This window comes from Nicotiana tabacum, chromosome 21 (assembly GCF_000715075.1).
Source record: "Nicotiana tabacum cultivar K326 chromosome 21, ASM71507v2, whole genome shotgun sequence".
NCBI classification, from domain to species: domain Eukaryota; kingdom Viridiplantae; phylum Streptophyta; class Magnoliopsida; order Solanales; family Solanaceae; genus Nicotiana; species Nicotiana tabacum.
Window position 1 is genome coordinate 90,720,215 of NC_134100.1, and position 20,250 is coordinate 90,740,464.

General features: G+C 35.5%; 2 protein-coding genes across 3 annotated transcripts; one reads left to right on the forward strand and one right to left on the reverse strand.

Moving 5' to 3' along the window:
* Positions 1–1,456: 1,456 nt before the first annotated feature.
* On the reverse strand, positions 1,457–15,383 carry LOC107830321 (zinc protease PQQL-like). Of its 2 annotated transcripts, none has more exons than XR_012704628.1 (21): positions 15,103–15,383; positions 11,556–11,802; positions 11,355–11,480; positions 10,432–10,569; positions 9,853–9,987; positions 9,496–9,753; positions 9,293–9,430; positions 9,072–9,141; positions 8,704–8,917; positions 7,404–7,509; positions 6,627–6,860; positions 5,395–5,559; positions 5,155–5,304; positions 4,983–5,074; positions 4,303–4,384; positions 4,139–4,212; positions 3,934–4,050; positions 3,750–3,860; positions 3,467–3,547; positions 2,416–2,610; positions 1,457–1,920 (listed from the first exon to the last, which is right to left on the reverse strand). XR_012704628.1 is itself a non-coding variant. In XM_016657848.2 (21 exons), exons 1-21 carry the CDS (start codon positions 15,312–15,314, stop codon positions 1,843–1,845), a joined length of 3,033 nt encoding a protein of 1,010 aa, XP_016513334.1. In that variant the 5' UTR covers positions 15,315–15,379; the 3' UTR covers positions 1,457–1,842. The 2 variants fall into 2 exon arrangements, 1 of the variants encoding a protein (XP_016513334.1); XM_016657848.2 differs by having other exon boundaries at positions 4,129–4,212; positions 15,103–15,379.
* A 2,719-nt stretch (positions 15,384–18,102) lies between these two features.
* On the forward strand, positions 18,103–18,690 carry LOC107830319 (uncharacterized). The gene has a single exon (XM_016657846.1). The coding sequence runs from the start codon at positions 18,103–18,105 to the stop codon at positions 18,688–18,690; it is 588 nt and encodes a 195-aa protein (XP_016513332.1).
* The last annotated feature ends 1,560 nt before the right edge of the window (positions 18,691–20,250 follow it).

The following is a 20,250-nucleotide window of genomic DNA, read 5'->3' on the forward strand; positions in this document are numbered from 1 at the left end:
AAGGTCGCAATTGCGACCAAAAACTTCGCACATGAGAAGATGGGCAACTCGCAAAAGCGGCAAAAATGTTCGCAAATGCGAACCCCTCGGTGTTTTTCCCAATCTCGCAAATATGAATCCCTCCTCGCAAATGTGAACAAAACCTCGCATTTGCGAGACATGCAGCACCAAACCAGATATCAGAAAACTAAAAGTTCCTCCAACCCTCCGAACGCATTCAAAACTCACCCGAGCCGACGGGGCTCCACACCAAACATCCACACAAGTCTAAAAACTTCATATGAACTCGCTCGCTCGATCAAAATACCGAAATAACATCTAGAGTCACGAATCGGACGCCAAAACGCATGACTTCAAGCATGAAGCTCAAGAACTTCTAGAAATACCTCCGCGCGTCCGATTCAATCCAAATCAACTCGGAATGACACTAAATTTTGCGTACAAGTCATAAATGACATAACAGACTTATTCCCGCTTCCGGGATCGAAATCCGACCCTGATAACACCAAAGTTTACTCCAAACCAAACTTAAAGAACTTGAAAAAACTTCAACGCGCCAACTTTCAATATTAAGCGTCGAAACGCTCCCGGGTCATCTAAAACTTGATCCGGACACACGCCCAAGTCCAAAGTCATCATACGAACCTACTGGGACCATCAAATCCCGGTTCAAAGGTCGTTTACTCAAAACATTGACTCAAGTCAAACTTGACCATTATAGGCCACTATTAAGGAACTAAGTGTTCCGATTTCAAACCGAACCCTTCCAAACCCGAACCAACCATTCCCGCAAGTCATAAAACAGTAAAGGCAAAAACATGAAGTCTTAATTAGGGGAACGGGGATCTAAAAAGCAAAACGACCGATCGGATCGTTACACAAAATTGCAAATTAATGTCTAACCAAACCCCATTTCCATTAACATCTGGCCTGTATGTCACTAACCCAGACCCTCATTTTCCTTAATATCATCCGTTTAGCCTTTGGATTATTCTTTAAGCAACAAAAATAACTATAACTCAATCTCAAATTAACTGAATATGTTAACTTGAAACATCAGTAACCATTCCAAAGAATTATGAATTTGTTATACATGCACAAACATTGTAAAGAACTTCTGTACTATTTGTATATTGTGACAAGGTTGTGCAAATTACTCCCTTTGTTTTTCTAGGTAACCAATTTTACTTATTATGAATGGTTTCATATATTTACCATTTAGTTGACGTGATAGTACAAAAATAATTTTTACCCTACTCTGTATAGTAGTTAAACTCTTGGATTATTCCCCATCAAAATTTAGCAAAAGCTTTGCTGCAGGTTGTCCTGTGGGATCCCACAAGTAAAAAATCCATTGCTACCAAAGCAACGATTGAAGGAAGAACGAAAATGGGGATCTCCAAACCAAAGAGCCGAAAAATAGCACGTAGCCCAAGGAGGAAAAATAAACTTATACTTTCTCAGTAATAAGGTAAGGATCAAACCCCAAGAAAATACTTTCTTTAGATACTTTAATTCATACATTAGTACAGGCACAATGAATCATTAATTTTCTAAGCTTATTAGTCTTGGCACAACCTAATGTTATTATACATTAGTACAAGCACAACCTTTCTAAGCTTATTAGTCTTGGCAAAACCTAATATTTGTAACACTCGCCGATAATAATGGCACATCGATCTACGGTACAAGAAGGCCAGAGCTGAGTACGATCAGATCTTTTGGCAAAGAATTCAATGACATCTCTCATGCAATCCATTTGACTGTACTATTGTTGGGTTGGATAAGTGGAGCCCTTGTTCAACAGTTCCCTCCAAGTTCTATTTTCAGCAAAGATCTCTACTACGATTTTAGTGTACTTCGGGAGTATTTCCATAAACTGAGGGACAAAACTGTTACACCAGCAATTCCAGCCAAAATCTGAAATAGTAGGAAAGACATAAAGTAGCAGTATATAAAAAGGAGAGTGAACAATGAAGTTACAAGGATGAACGCTCATGGATGTATAGAGCACACATTGAGAAGACTGTCAGGCTATACAAGGCAAGAAATCTAGGAGTCAATTTTATATTCATGCATGCTTAACAATCTCAGTGCTACTAGACATGGATTTAGATTGCACGTAACTTGAATATATTAGACAAAGACACTACAACAAGTTTATGTTTATTAATCCATACTACTGGAATATTGTGCAAGCATAGAGTACAATGCCCGGACACTGAAACAACGTACGTGGACTGTCAGTGTTACACGGGAATAGACACAAAAGATTAACGGCGCGGGGGGGAATTAGATTCTTGACTTCTTTCTTTTCGTGGCAAGGGTCATTTGAAGAGGGAAGCAAATATAAAGATCCACATCCATTAGATCATGATGCCGGAAGATGAAAGATGAGAACTACATGAGACTAACCTTTGCATCTCTTGAATAACTCTTGGATACTGACTGCATCAATGACTTCAATTTTTTTATACGTGATGCCTGAGGCATCAAAATTACTACAGTATACTGCTTTTTACAAGGAAATGGCAGAATTCTTTGCAAGGCTAGTTGGGCAGTTAATGGTGTCAAGATACTTCTCACTTTGGACCGTGCAGCATCTTGGACCTGCATAAGAGCGTTAAGCAAATTAGAAAGACGTCGTCCCATAGGATCTCTATACATAATTGAAATTACAGTTCCATGGAAGAACTATATAGCAAATGCAGTCTGACTTTGGCAGAGAAGTAAAGGGAGCTTCTACAGAAAGTATAACATTTACTTTGTTGGATGTAAAATTTCCAAACAGCTCCTTATCTTTGACTTTGACATATTCTTTTTTTTTTTTTTTTGGACAAGGTACTTTGGCATATTGCACACAAGGGTGTGGCCTAGTGATCAATGAAGTGGGTTGAGAACCATGGGGTCTCAAGTTCAAATCTCATCCCAGCGGAGGCAAAATACTAGGTGATTTCTTCTCATCTGTCCAAGTCTTGGTGGACAAAGTTACCCGGTACCTGTGCTGGTGGGAGGTATCAGGTACCCCATGGAATAAGTCGAGGTGCGCCACACGCAGGCCTGGACACCACGGTGATATAAAAAAGGTACTTTGGCATATTCGCTCTTCCCCTTTTATCACAGAAGAAGGAAAAACCAGGGAGCACAAAAATAAAACGGAGTCAAACTAGAGAATATTCATAAGCATGTTAGGTCAAACTCTTTAGATGCGTATAGCACATATACCACCAAGTGGAACCAAATTTTTTGAGGAAACCTCGATTTACAATTGTTTGTGCATATCCGGCGCACTAGTCTACAATCCCAAAAAGACTAGCGTTTTTTTTTATTTCAGATAGGCGTTAGATGACATATAATGGAATAAGTTCGACATGCATGAGGAACAAGGAACAGACTGCATTTGTTTTTAAATAAGAGGAGCAGACTGCTTTTAAAGAATTGTACAAGCACTGAACTAAAAACTAACCTCAAAGGAATTGCCAACGTCACCAGAATAGATCCGTGACTGGTAGCTACGCAATATTCTATCTAACCAATAGTAATTCTCCTGAAAGAGCAAACAGGAATCAGCAGCGGATCAAATGGATATTCAACTTATGGTTTAGGTAATAGAAGATATTCAATAAGCAGAAATTCAGAACTTTAGAACTATGAATTAGAATATGCAACATTTCATAGCTGTCTTCTCATAATGTTGGCAATCAAATGAAACTTTGAGCCTCTGAGAGGAAGATTCCAGTAAACATCACCTGTAACCCATTTTCATGTGCCCTTTGCTCGATTTCTAGTACGGCCATAACATCGTCATTTGAAGGTCCTTCCTCTTGAAGATGTAATATTTCGTCCAAAGCAAGATCAACCTTGTCAAAAATTTGTGATGTTAGGCTTTGTAACCTTTTCCTGTAACATGCGGTTCAAAATTTGCAAACATACCAGTGTCGATGAAATGTCTGGATCACAGGAGAAATTTATACTAATATCTCCACGGATATTGCCAAGTCTGGAAGGCTTATTGCCGCCAAGAAAGACGGAAACTCCAGCAGAATAAATCTAAGGCACAAAAAGTTCCAAGAATAACAACTTATCAAAATGCATTAAGAAAATCTGACAGACTACACAAGAACACACCTGTCCATACTTGAAGCGGAGAACCTGTACTATCTTTGTTTCCAGAAGCTTGCTCAAGAATCCAACAAAATGAACATCTTCCATCTGTAAATAAGGTGAGATAGTGTATAAGTCAATGTATGTGTAAAAGAAAAAGCTTAAGAAACAGTTTTCTTAAGTATCTAAAATACACACCATTTTTTCATTCTTTAACTCAACAGGGAAACATAACTGCACCGAACATTGTGCTTCCACCATTGGGCTCCGAACAACTTCTCTACAATCACATGCAACGCGTTAAATGGGGATGAGTCTTAGCACATAAAGGACATCATAGAACTTCAATAGTTTATCACATAGAAGAAAATGAACAGTAACACCAGGGGCCCTAGTCAAGTTGGAATCTTTCCTTCTTGTTTTTTTTTTGGGTGGTGGCTATGAGTTATGACAAAGTGCAACCAACTGTTTCCAGGCCAAACAGCAGTAACTTCACACGCTGCACAGGAATCGTATCCCCAGCAAGCATTCAAAGACTCCCCCATTCCCAAAAAAAAAGGAAAGAAAGGCGGTAAACAAAACAAATGAGTATAAACAATATACATGAGAGTGTGCATGTGCCTCTGTGTGTGTATAATTTGCTAGTTTCTGAAAACCAATATAATAGAAATCATATCATTAGGACTCCCTCACCAAGCCCCCAACTCAAAAATCCAAGGCATCAGGGGTAAAAAATGAACAATGAAAAAGGACAAGGTCTAACGGAAAAATCGTTGAAGCTAAGGTATCCTGCAATCAATCAGCTTCTTCAGCTTCATTAAGAGAAAGAGAATAGCTTAGTACATTATTAATTGGAGAGAAAATAACACTGAGATTACCTAGTTATTGTCGTAGGAAATTGGAAAGGCAAGCCTTTGAGGTCATCACGGCTGAAATGTAGAACTGGTTCAGGAGGTCTTGGAATTCCACCCTGCATAGTGAAGAAGAAACTAATGACAGAAATGCTAAATAGTGCTAGGGCCCAACACCATTAGAAAGTGTAGTACCTACCAAGTACTGTAACATCAACGGACATGCTATAGAAGGGTCAATATTCCCAACAATCACCACTGTAAAAGTTGAGGGGTCCTTGAAGCAACTATTGAAATATTCACAAGCTTTATATGGGTTGACTTTTCGAAGGTCACCAAATTTGATCGGCTGCAAGACAATACGCAACTATGTAACTCATGAATACACCCGGCAATCCGGCACTACAAAGTTTACTATGCAGATCGAAAGTCATCTTACCCTGAAAAAGTAGGAGTTCCCATAATTGAGCTCTCTCACTCGGTTCGCGAATGCAGTGTAAGGATCTCTCTCCTGAGCACGTATGGCTTCTTCAGCCATTTGCATCACTATTTTGACATCTTCTTCCCCTGGCTCAACGGTTGTTGTGAAAAGTTGATATACAAGCTGAGAAGTTGCAGAAGGCAAGAGGTGAACATCACATACAAGTAGCACAAACGAAATTAAGGTTAAGACCAAACAGCCACTTCACAATTTCCTAATTAAAGTAATGTTCTTTTTAAATACTATTATTTTTCACTATTTATATCTTTTATTATGTAAAAATAATATTTTGCACTAGATGGGAAAGAACTTTCCATGAAAAGTCACTAAAAGAAACTGGTTTTCAACTAAAATTTACAAAACAGTAAATGTTAGAAGTAGCTTCAATTTGAAATTCCGACTATTGCCGTTCACAGCTACTCAATAGCTGAGCGCACTTATTTTGAAAATCTGAGAGGACCACAATTCTGATAAGTAGTTCTCTAAAAATATTCTGACTTAGGAATAGCCGCTCTTACTGGAAGTAAACCACCATGGGCAGATGGCAGACGTGCTTGCTGTCTGCCATTGTTGCTTGTTTCTGCTTCAAAGTTGTTATATTCCATTAATAGCGCTCACTTGAAACAAAGTTAAAGAAACATATGGGTTCACTCCGGGATGATTTGGAGTGAGATTAACTGTCACATGATATTTATTTTATAGCTACATTTCATAAGCTCTATGTTTTAGGAGTTTTACGAAAAGTTTAGCTCTAGCAACACCCATACTCGTAATTCTATTAGTATATCCGAACTCCAATATTTAGGTGATGACAAGATCCATACTCTTATAGGACAACCCCACACAATACCATGTAATATTGGTACTTCATGGACGTAGAGAATACTAAATCAAGATACTTTTCTAACTACTCTTTGAATAGGAATCTTCATGAATCATTTGCAAAGGATTCTAAGAATCTTCATAATCTTAAAGCTCGCTCAATTCTTTATAGAATCCAACCAACTCGTCCCAATTTGGCAGTATCTATCCTTGAAACATAGCCCACATGGAGGATCTATCGTCTAGTCTTGCAATGTTTTTTGTTTTCTTATATGATATACATAACCATAGACAGACAGACATGTATGTAGAGAGAGATATAATAGATAACAAAATCAGATGCCCATGCACTTCTAGAAAAGTCTAACCTGCAATGCAGTTTCTAAGTCTGTAGGTGAACAATCACCAGAAAAAGTTCTCATATAAGCTCCAAGTTTTGTACCAACTTCAGCTCTTTTCCCAGCAAGCATATCCATGAGTATTGTTGGTCTGTAACCAAATATACCAATTTCTCCAGCGATGGTTGAGCCCATTGAACATGAAAAGTATTCACTTTCCGGTAGTTCAGACAAACCACCATATGAGAACCCTGTGAATAAAACCTATTTAAACAAGATGTTAATACGAATAACAAGTACCGCATCAACTTAGACCCAAAAAACAATGTGTTTTCTCAGAGTTACTATTCCAAGAGGTGTTTTTTTTTATAAAAAATGAATCTCTTTAAAATAAAAAGGGGAATCTCTTTAGTGAGCAATAAAAGCTAGTTTTCATAACTCATAGGAATCTTGGATAGAAAGTTTGGATTGGTAAAGAAAGCAGAAGATCATCCTAGTAACTAGAAAGAAAACAAAAACTTAATAGTCTGCTATGGCACGTTATTATTCCCTCTTTAAAGGCAGCAGCCAAAACAGTGTTTCTTATGTTTCATGAGTATCCACAAGGTATTTTATTACCAAAGTATCATCTTCAACAACAAGAATGATTATCTGCAAGCATTTATTCACTAGTCTATGACAGAAGCCCAAAGGAAAGATGATGAGGAACTGTATCTCCAAACAGAAATAAGACAGACAGACAGACCGCTGCATAGGAAATTCACAAAAAACTCTCCAGCTTAACCTCTATGCATAGGAAATTTTTACCTGGTCATCAAGGAAGTCAGTATATTTATAGCACACTCGCATTCCATTTGATAAAATCAACTCAGTAGCTCCAATAGTGGAATATTCAAGCTGCTGTACTATATGCCTGAAACAAGAAATTTGGGATCGGTTTCAGCATACATCATTACAAAAATGAGACTGAAACTGCCACATGATTGCTTTCAGAGAGCACATCCGTAAACCTGATGACCAAGTCTAAGGAAAATGTTGGAGTGACAGAAGGTGCCTATTCTAAGTCAGTGAGAGCAAATTGTCTGCTTAGAGAAAATCATCCGGGCTTCTGGTAATAGTATTATAGGTACAAAGCTAGTGCTGCTCTCTTTGCAGGTAACTATCATCATAGAGTATTTACTTTAGATGTAGGTGGAACAACAGATATTTCCTTCTTGGTATTTTACCTTTAAGAATACTTACAGTCTCAAAGACTAATTCAGGAAAGTGAATTAATCCCACTTAGTAAAAAATCTGAGAGTGAAAAGGATGCAGATAAATGAAGTAACAACCGATGATACGAACATAATCTTTTTTGCCTTGAACATACAATGGATCACTACAGTGGCTCATTGCACAATATTTCTTCTATTACTTTATTCTTCTTGTTCTTTTTTGGGGATAGGTCAGGCTCAATAGTTCTTTGACATCCTAGTCATAAATATTACTCAAAAAAATAGTTTGCAAGAAAGTCATAGCCAGTTAGAATAATTGCATGAAAAAGACACTTCTTTTACATAATTAAGACACAATTTTAACTTACTTATAAAAAAAAGCCAAAAATATTAGGGACAAAGTTCAGTTAAGATGTTTCTGTGAGCTAAACATAATTAATAGAAGTCAAATGTGTGCCTGGAAAACACAAGATTAAGACACAGGCATCACCATATGCCTCAGTAAAATATATAAGCATACAATGTGAACATTATGTCACAACTCATTGGTCATGCATTCATGCTTAACGGTCCAGCATTTGATCACTATTTGGGAAGAAGAAATGATAGGTTCTCCAAAATACACATGCTTATTTTATTTAAAGATCATAGTAGCAACTAGCGCCAGCGAAAAAGTTATCAACGGACATCTGCTAAGAATGACGTATTGCCTTGCAGATCACATTACAAGTATCAAAAGCAAAACAAAGGCATAAACACCAATGAACTGCATTTCAAATTTTTTTAACATAGTATCCACATGTTTAAACAATATATTGAGTTGCCACACGTTTTCCATCACACATGCAGTAGGTATGTAAGCGACTATGAACGTTAAATGTGATATATGTTACCCTGGATTTGATTTCGCACAGACAATTTCTTCAGGGATGCTTTCATCATCCCAAGGAGGAAGGCTTTTTTCTCTTTCAAGAGAATTGATCCTCACTACGACAGCTTTCAAATCATCCACTGCAGCAGTTGCTCGGGGCTCAATTGTTTTTATAACGCAACTACTTGAAGTCTGAAACTTCTCAGAGTATTTGGACACCTCAGATGCTGAAATATCTATTCAATCAAAAAAGATTTAGCAATATTAAGATTCCCTTCACCGGGTGAAATGACAACAAAAGTCTCTTTCGTTTCTTTTTCCCCTCCAGCATATAACAGTCTCAGAAATATAAAACTCATAAATGAAAAAGAAACACTAGCGGACACTCACGGGGTAGGAGAGTTTTCTGGAGCTGTGCCTCGTACTCAATCCCAACAACGGGTTCATTTCGAAGAAAATGCTACAAAGCAAAAACATCATTTGAGTCTCATTGTGTAACAGGTATATTCAGCTTTTACTAAATTTTATATACGCTTGAGTTTCACCCAACTGAACTTGAGCTTTGGTGTAAAGCAACTTGAGGGAAAGGGAGGAAAGTAATTTTTATGCACCTGCAAATATTCATCACGTAAGCTGGTTGATTGCATTTGATCTCGCTCCAAATATGCAGATTCAATCTCTGACATCAGCAAAGCCCGAACAACAGATATTTCACGTTCAGAAAAGCCATGAATTCTTACTCTAGCAACCTGGAACCAAGGTATCAGAAACAGCTAGAAAGCAGAATATAATTCATACGGATTTGGACACACACCTCAGTAAGCATGGATTCTAAGGCCTCGACGGTCCCCTTCTCTTTACAGGATGATGTCATAATGTAGGCCTTAACCGGACGAACTAGGATATCTGCTGCAGCCGAACAAGAATAATAAGGAGGATCTTTCTTACGAGATATTTTAAAAAATCTCTGGTTTAGAGCATGGAAAAACATGGATTCAGTGAGCAATTCTCGGTAATCTTTCACCGTCTTAAGCTCTTCCACAGGCATTTTGCAGCTAATCATCACCGCTGACTGTTACAACCCATTTCAAAAGAAATGTCTTAAAGGAAATCCAGAGCAAAAAGGCACAATGTATTGCTGAGATTGATGAAAGATCTGCAGAATACTAACCCCAGCTGCCTCGGATTCCACAAAGCATGAAAATCGCGGTTCATTGTGTGATGGAACCGAATAGTATGGTATAAGAGGAGGATCGACTGCTGAAATCTTATGTCCAAAGTGAGCTTTTATCAACTCAACAACACTCTGTCATAGATAAAGACAAGTGGCTAATATAGTTGATAGAGTCTTAACTCCAAAACTTTATGTAAAAATGAGATTTAGTTTGACTCCATCTCAATTGTGAGTCGATCCACTAAAGTCTTGGGCAGCAGTGTAAGATCAGATCACAAAGATAGCATGTATTGTTTATCCCCTTTGACTACGTCAGAAACTGAGAAATGATTTTGAATTGTTTACGATGCCGATTAACGATTAAAGAAATTCTATGATGTCGAGAAATTTAGAAATAGATCCAACACAATTTAGGTGTGTAATGATGTGATAATCCTTAAGTTATATATAAACATATATCGCGACAATTAGTTACATGATCGACATTGTCATTGATGGAAATATATCAGATTAATTGGGACAGACAGTTGGAAAGTATGCAGTATTTCAGGAAGAGGACAATAACCGTCTTTGAACCTGCGTATCAGGAAAGTCCCCAACAGCAATCACAGCCATATTCTGCAAATGGTACCACTTCCTGTAAAATTGCTTCACCGTCTGAGGAGAAACTGTTCGGATCACCCTCTCGAGTCCAATAGGCAGCCGCTCAGCATACTAATTAAGAAATCAGGAGGAAGGCATTCAGTTGAGGAAATAACTCCAACATGGTTTAAAATCAGCAACTAAAGCAATTGGCATTTAAGAAACTTCACACTGAAGCTCAGGATTCTATTATACTTTTGAACATAAAGGAAACCAATTACTACCGCTTAACAACAAATATTTCTTATTAAATCACAAAAAAGTTGTGACATTTTGTCTTTACTAGTCTAGCTTTAAATGTATAAATGGAGAGAACGAAGAAAACTTATCAAATATGCACAGTTTTATCACACAGGACCAAAAAGGGAGCTATATTGGAATGATTAAGTTTTAGGAAGTGTAAAGGTGAGTTTGGCAGTTTAAAAGTGGGTCTATTCAGCCTTGATGTTCGCTGGTTTTTATGAAATTCAACTTTTTCGTCAATGTGCAACCAAAACAACAGAGGGTAGGCTAACACAAATTAGCAGCTTCAATGTCAAGATATTAGCTCTTTCAAATATTTTATCATGTATTCATGAGTTCTTCAACTCAAGAACAATGCTTGACCCAAAACTAAATAAAAATAAAACAACTCATAGTACTATTTTCTTATTACAAATAATAATAAAATAAAATATAAAAAAATGAAAGCAGCACATACCTTTATATGAAGATCATTTCCATCTTGTTAAAAGCCAATGTAATATAAATAGCCATCTTATTGTGCCTTATGTTTCTCTTTAGTAAGTACAGTGCATTCACAGAAAAATCACTGTGGATGGGCGGACAAAAGGACAAAGAAGAACTAGGAAAGTTACCTTTGAACCTTCCATCATGAGAACCCAGTGCGCATCCTGCATCCTTCCATTGGCATTCCTGGTTCCTCTATACTCTTCCATTACAGCTCCTCTTTCCTTTTCCAAGTCATCGGGTGACACTCTGACCTATACGTGGCAAAGTAAATAAGAAAACTTGATATGATCTAAATGATAGTACAACTAGAAAGGCACTAGAAGCACCTCTGAACTGAACTCAGCCAACACCGAGATCGCTTGAGACAATAGTTCAGGTTTGTCTACAGGGACAAATAGCTCATAAACAGTTTCATCAGCAGAAGTCATTGCATTCTGGCAAGCACCAAACTCTGCCCCAATACTCTCTAGAAACTTGACAATATCATGATTTGTGTATTTCTCTGTGGCACTAAAAGCAAGATGCTCAACTATGTGAGCAACTCCACGTTCCTCCTCTTCTTCTAAAACTGAGCTGCCATGAATTAAGACCTTGAACTTAATTAGCACGTCAACTATCCCTTAAAGAGTTAGCACGTCAGCTATCGTAAAGGAAGAAGGCACTGCTTAAATAGGCAACAATGAAGCAAAGTCAATGTCAAACCACTGCCGAAAAGAAAATCAAACAAGCTAAGGAAATACTCAAGGGCAGGGAGGTGTCTTACAGAGGCAAGTGTTACTTATCAAAAATAAGAGTAAACACTTAAAGGCAAGTTTTTTGATAGCTCAGTTGAGAATGTCAGTAACTTCCATTTCATTCCTAATTTTCCTCTCACACTTTTTCTCTCAACACATACATAATCATGCTTGTAGAGTTCCCTCGCATCGTGTCCCCAGAAAATTATTTCCCTTCAAAATCTTATAGGATACCGTTCATGCTTACGCAATTCATTTTGAATATCCTGGTCTCTTTATAAGTTAAGTGAAGAAGTATTTGCAACACCAACCAATAACAGGTCTTCCTCCTTTTGAGAAAATCACAAGTGCTCCTCTTTATTTACTAGCAAACAAATGTGATTCTAGAATATTGCCGTCTCGAAATTGTTCTAGAGTCGAGCAATTTTCTTCCCAATAGAAGTTCTGTTGCTTTTCTTTTAATAAATTATGGGACCTAATTTTGATGTCCTTTTTTTTTATAAGGTAAATTGTATTAATCAAAAGGGAGAAAACTCCCGTATACAAGAAGTATACCAAAAAGTAGAGAATTTACATCAGAACATGATTCTCTACAAATGACGCCCAATCTTCTATACAAGTAGGGGCTATATGAGTGCACCAAAAAGCGATCAAAGATAAGAGGCTATTCTTAAGAGGTGAAAAAGGAGACTCAATCCCCTCAAAAGCTCTCTTATTTCTCTCCCCCCAAACTATCCACATGAGAGCTAACGGGACGAACTTCCACGCCTTTAGCTTTCTTCTTCTACAGAAACCCACCCAGCTATATAACATTTCCTTTACAGTGCTTGGCATCACCCATTGAACACCAAAAAGATTTAGGATTGCCCTCCACAAACCCGAGGACACAGGGCAATGCAACAAAAGATGATCAACTTCTTCCCTGAGCTTTTACACATGTAGCACCAACTAACAAGTGTAATTCCTCCCTTTCGCAGATTTTCAGCAGTCAAGATCACTCCCCTCGCTGCTAGCCATGCAAAAAAAGCACACCTTCGTGGGCGCCTTAGGAATTATTTTTTTTATTTTTTTAATGATGTGCATTTCTTTCTCGGTTTTTTTCCGGGGTGTCGGGATATCTAGTGCTCTGTAAGGCTTGAATCAGCAGAAACGGACAAACTTGTTAAAGTAGTATCCCTCCATTTCAATTTATAAGACACACTTTCTTTATTAGTCCATTTCAAAAAGAATGACACATTTCTATATTTGGAAACAATTTAGCTTTAAACTTTTTATTTTACCAATTTTACCCTTAATGAGAAGCTCTTATAACCATACAAATGTTATGGTCCCACCCCCACAAAGCTTTTACCTTTTAAGCATTTAAGACCACAAATTTCAAAAGTCTAATTATTTTTTTTAAACTCCATGCCGAGTCAAACTACATAAGATAAATTGAAACGGAGGGAGTAGTTACCATAGAAAGGGAAAAAAGGACCTGTGCAAGTAGTTAAGGAAAAAGTAAGTGACAAGAATGAAAAGATATGCAGTTCAACTGCCTTATTATATATTTTTTTTAATTTATATGATTTCTTTCTCATCAGTGACGAACACGATACCTCAAAGACATTATTAAAGGATAGAGATTATTCATTAAACAAGCCAATGCATCTAGGTGTATCCTAGTCATAGAGTATATCACAAATAGCACTTCAAAAATTTCACAGCACACAAATTTACTTTCAAATAATTGAACGTGATAACACAATTTTCTACCCTAATTTTCAGCCGAATCACTCTATGCTTGCACATTGCTGTCCGAAATTAGAAAAAAAAAACACAGCCTAGTGGTGGCAGCCAATACAGCATACAGAAACACCAGACTGGGTTTAACTTTTATATTTTGATAACCGAGAAATCCCCGAGGGTCAGATTGGTGTTAATATTTGCAAGACTGCACAAAGAATTGGAAGTTTGCAAATTGGAAAGGAATTTTTGGGTCAATTTTGACTATGCAACTTCTTGGTGATACTTGGTCGAGTTTTTCTTTATGTAGCATGATATGCAGGCGATTTGACAATCAGAGAGGTCTCCTGTGCAAGAGTGATACAAAATGGTTGAGTAAACAATCAAGCAAGCTGCAAAGTACTAGCATTCCTTTTTAACCATTATCTGTAGCTAATTTACCAAGAACTATAACTTCTCATATGCCATTATGGATTAGTTGCACTACCCCTTACTCGTGACATATATAGATCGAAAGCTCCTTCCGGTTTTATCTTGGTTGAAAGAGTCTCAAAGCAATAAAAGCAGTTAGCTTTATGCTCTCCTGAAATAGCAAGACTTAACAAGGTTTACTTTCTGTACACTGAATGTGCAAATGATTTTACCATTATTGTGTTACTAGATTTATAAAATGCAGTAATTAACATGCTATAACATGTTAATTACACTATACTGATACACGGATAGAAGTAGTTTGGTTGATGTATTGGAATAATCAATCCCACCATAAACTTCTGCATAAGATAACATAGTGTTTGGGTGGCTGCATACATAGTGTTTGGGTGGCCGCATAAAAAATAATAATCTCCATATAACTCTAATGCAGAGTTTGGTTGATGGTATTAAATAGTATCCATATTAAGTTATGTGGGAATCTAGGTATCATTTTATGCGGGAGCGAATGTTGAATAAGAATATGTATATTAGCAATGTAGGGGTCAAATTATTTAAAGACAAAAACGTCCTTCTAAAGTAAGTAATTCATATATAACCATCCCTTCATAATTAATTACCGCATAACAATCTCTGCATTATTAGTCACAGCATAGACAATGCCTGTGTTATAATCCCCGCGTATGTAAGTGAACCAAACGACTCCATAGTATATTATTTACAGTGTCAGTTTGCATAACTTAATCCAATCTAATATTGTTCATTGGGGTAGGGATTGCTAGCTCCGCTTAATTTCGTGTAGACAATTGTTCAATTTTCAAGTCGTACGCATCTCCCACATTCCACATTGAGTAAAACAACCAGTCAAATCATAAATCAGTTACAGCGCATCAACAGTATCCCTCTATTGTAAGAACAAGCTAAAAAAATATTAAGCAAATTAATTAACAACATAAAGGTATTTGAAAAATAGGGCACATACCCAGCTTTAACAGCGAGTGCAAGTGCAGCTCTCATTTTGGGCTTAGAATTGGATCGGACATAATAAGTTAGCCCATTTTCAAGCTTCCCGTACTCCACTCCTTGCGGCGTTTCCGATAAAGCTTCGTCCATATTCACATTTACAAGCTTCAACGAACGAAATCTGTGTTTCTTCGGTAGAATCTGTGACGATTCTGCCGGTAACAAATCCATTTTTCCTCTGCGGTCTCTTTCTGCAATTGAAGCTGTTTACTATTAACTGTTCTGGTTTTTTTCTCTTTTTCGGTGTTTATATTTTATTGTTTGGGGAAAAGTATCGTGGAGTGGATCTATGGTAATATGCTGTGGTTTGCATATATGCATTACACGTGTGCCGTAAAACTGAGCCCTGTGTTATGATTAACAGAATATTAATCTTATATCTAAGATATTATTTTGTTTTAATAAATATTAGTTATTATTTTATTTTTTAACATAGTGTAAAAAAATATAATAAAATTTATATAAAATCAAAGAATACACATTATATAGTAATTAAATTATTATATGTTACTTATTTATTTTTTATTAAATTAACAAGTATTTTGTACTATATAATAAATTATTTGTTCCTTATTTTAAAATTAAATTAGCAAGTACGTAATACTATATAATTTATTTATGTATATATTTTCCTTATTCTTATAATATTTTCGTTAAAAATATATAAATATTTAATTATTTTAATTTAAATTCAAATAAAGTAACTAATTATTAGCTAGGCTAACTAATTTTGTCTTAAAACTACTACATGTCTTTCTACCAATATTTTTAATAATTATTATTTTGTGTATATATATATATATATATATATATATATATATATATATATATATATATCCTAATAATATCTTTATATTTTGTACTTTTCATTATGAATTATTTTGTTTCTTGCTTATGTAATTGTATTATCCATTGCTTAATATTATTAAATTTTCATCTAACTTTTAGTAAATTATCAGTTTAATATAATTTAATAAATATAATTTTATATTATTTTTAAAATTTAACTTTACTTTATCTTGTATGACTTTGTCATAATTATTTCAATATATAAATTATCAATATTATTTCCGAGTATTATTTGTATACTTAATTATATCAAATACATTTAAAATGTGGATAGAATCACATTATATATATTCTCCTCTTTATACACTAATTTTGTCTTAAAACTACTACATGTCTTTCTACCAATATTTTTAATTATTATTATTTTGTGTTATATATATAATATACTTATCTTATATATAAATATCCTAATAATATCTTTAGATTTTTAAATTTTTCATTATGAAATTATAAGTTTTATTTATTAACTAAAATTTCCTACATGAGAAATTTAATTAGTATATACATTTTTATGCTATCACTTAATTTTTTTAAATTATTTATTTATTATAATTTTAGTTATGTGTATAGGTACGACTTTTCTCATCATAATTCTAATTATAAGTCTTATATTTTTCCAAAAATTTATATTTTTTTGTTTCTTATTTATCTAATTGTATTATCCATTACTTAATATTATTAAATTTTCATCTGAATTTTTAGTAAAGTACCAATTTAATATAATTTAACACATATAATTTTGTATTACTTTTGAAATTTACCTTTACTTTATCTTGTATGACTTTCTCATAATTATTTCGATATGTAAATTATCAATACAATTTTTGAGTATTATTTGTTTACTTAATTATATCAAGTACATTTAAAATGTAGATAGAATCACATTGTATCTATTCTCCTCTTTATACAATAATTTTTGTTCTACAATATTTTAATTTTTTTCATTTAGTGTTTATCTACAATAGAAATATTATTGTATTGTTCTTCTAAATGGATGATGTTGAATTAGTTCAAAGGTTAAACAAAAAAGTTTATTTATTACATGTCATAAATCTAGTGATATTAACTTTCTCCATAGAATATGTTGTCAAAATGATTGAGCATCCTTGCTTTATAGCGTCAATTACACTTGCAATGCTATGCCAATTAAAAGTGTCGAAAGCTTCTATAAACTTAGACTCGTTATGTCGTTCGACTTCAAACTTGACTACATAATTATGTTTGACGTCAGAAAAATAAATTTAGCTTTTCTATTGATTGAATTGCCCCGTAATAGTGTTATGACTTATTAGTATCTTTTACTTTAATATGTAAATGAAAGTAAATTGTCCTTGCATAATTTTGTCACAACATGATTCAAAGTTCAGTCTCACCGTCCAATTCCTACTTTGAGTTAAAAACGTGTAGATGGTCAGGATATATATATATATTCCTACTTTGAGTTAAAAATATGTACATTAAGAAAAACCGTAAAAAAAATAAAAGGGAGTACTGTACCTGAGATGCATAATTGCAGAATGATTCAGATGTTGGACCAGAATCTTCTTCACATAACCTAAACTCCGAAGTGGGGAAGAATGAGGCGATACAGTCGAAGACGAAGAAAGAGAAAGCACCAAGTGGTCTGTCGAATAATCTAGAAAATAAAAGATCATACCCTATCATACATGGGCCTATCAGACACAACACACATTTGGGCCAAACACACAAAACATAAATCAGCAGCCCAATACAAATAAAGAACTGGGCCTATTACTGCAGCCCAAATTCGGTCCATTTTCAATATAGCATATTGGATATAGCTGAAAGATACTAAAACCTTCTAGAACTTTGTTATCCAAATGCAAGTTACAACTAGAGTTATGGGCAAATACACGTGATTATGGGCAAACATATAGGAATTAGGGACTTCTAATTAAATATAGTTGTAGTTGTCCTTTCTTGTCTTTCAAATATTTGTATAAACATACACATTGTACAGAACATTAGCATATCAAGAAGAAAGAATCGTTCTAACTTTCTCCTTTTCCTACATGGTATCAGAGCAGTAGCTATCTGAAACTTTAATTTGTATTTTTTTTCCAGTTACCATTTCTCTTTCTCTTTTCAAATGGCAACAAATTTCACAGATGACTCCTCCAATGTTTCTGCAGCTCACACAGTTTCTGAACGCACTATTATGCTTATCGATTCCTCTCATCCCTATTATCTTCATCCATCTGACTCACCAGGCATGGTTCTTGTCAACTCACCTTTTGATGGAAAGGGATATGGAGGATGGCGTAGAGGCATAGTCATTGCACTCTCTTCCAAGAATAAACTTAGTTTTATCGAAGGAACTTATTCTGTACCTCATGCCTCTTCCACTAACTTCAAGCAGTGGAATCGTTGCAATGATATCGTTATATCATGGCTTTTGAACTCTTTGTCTAAGGACATAGCTGAAAGTGTCCTTTATTCTAAAACTGCAAATGACATTTGGAGAGAGTTTGAGGTCAGATTTGGACAATGCAATGGTGCTCAACTTTACCAGTTACAAAAGGAGTTGAGTGATCTAGTGCAAGGCACCTCTGATGTGGCAGGATATTATACAAAGGTAAAAAGGATTTGGGATAAGTTAGATACCTTGAATACTTGTGTGCACTGCACCTGTGAGTGTAATTATGGAGGCAAGTCCAGAACTTTCAAATCCCTTTAAGATGGTAGGCTCATCCAATTTCTCATGGGGCTTAACGATGCCTACTCTGCTGTGAGGAGTAACATTCTGATGATTACTCATCTTCCTAGTGTCAATAAAGCCTACTCTTTTCTCATTCAAGATGAGAAGCAAAGGAAAATTCATGTTGCACAACACCCAGTCAAGACTGCTTTCCTGGTACAAAATCAGCAAACCACTTTTCAGAAATATGCTACTGGAGAAGGAAAGTTCAAAACCACTCTTGAAGGAAAGAAGCATAACCTAATATGTAACTATTTCAATAAACCTGGACATTCCATTGACAAATGCTATAGAATCATTGGGTTTCCCTCAACTTTCAAGTTCACCAAATCCAAAAGGTATCAAGCATGTCCTCACAACAATGCAGCAATCATGAATGCAGAAAACACAACCCAATCAGTCAACATATTGGAGGGGCATGCAGCAGACAAAGTCAACACTCAAGAGCAGCTAAATCAGATCTACCAACTTCTTCAACATGTGAAGGTTGGCCAACAGGGTGAGCAAATTTCTGATGCAAATGCTAGTGCCAACTGTGCTGGTAAAACAATCACTGTTCCTAACCTATATTGTCTTTCATGTTTCCCTTACAAGAATTATACCTCCTGGATAATAGATTCAGGGGTTTCAGAACATATGACTTTTGAATATTCCACTTTATTCAATGTGAAATCTCTAACCAAATCTCTGTATGTTAATCTCCCAAATTCATACAAAGTTAAGGTCGGTCAGGTTGGTAATGTGCATGTTCTGCCAGATTTAACCCTACACAATGTGTTATATATTCCAGATTTCAGATTTAATCTAATTTCAGTTCACAAACTCACTCAACAACTCATATGTACCTTGATTTTCTCATCTTTTGGTACATTCTTACAGGGGCCTTCACTTAAGAGGCCAGTGATAATTGGTGAAGTTAAGGAAGGCCTATATCTACTTAATCCAGCTTCTCTAAGTTTTGGACTAGCTTATGGAAGTCCATCAGTTTTTCAGTCTTATCCAGCTTGTAATAACCTTAGGAAAGATCTTGTCTCGCATTTAGTTTCTTGTTCTGCTAGAGTCAGTTCTAATGTAAGCCTATGGCACAAAAGGTTGGGCATATGCCTCTATCTAGTATGCAAAATATATCCAGTTTTCAGTTTTCTTCTCTAACCAAGTTTAATGTTCCTTGTGATATATGTTCTCAAGCTAGGCAGACAAAATTATCATTTCATTCAAGCAATATCAACACAAGTTCAATTTTTCAACTTATTCATGTTAATACATGGGGACCCTACAAGGTACCAACTCATGATAATTATAGATACTTCTTGACCATAGTAGATGACTATAGTAGAGGAACCTGGACTTATCTTCTAAGAACAAAAAACAATGCTTTTCCAGTCTTGCAATCTTTCATAACAATGGTGGAAAGGCAGTTTGCAAGAAAAGTTAAAATCATTCGTTCAGATAATGCTTTGGAATTAGGATCAGCATCCATTTTTTTCAAAAATTTTCTCCTCTAATGGAATCCTTCATCAAACTTCTTGTGTTGCTACC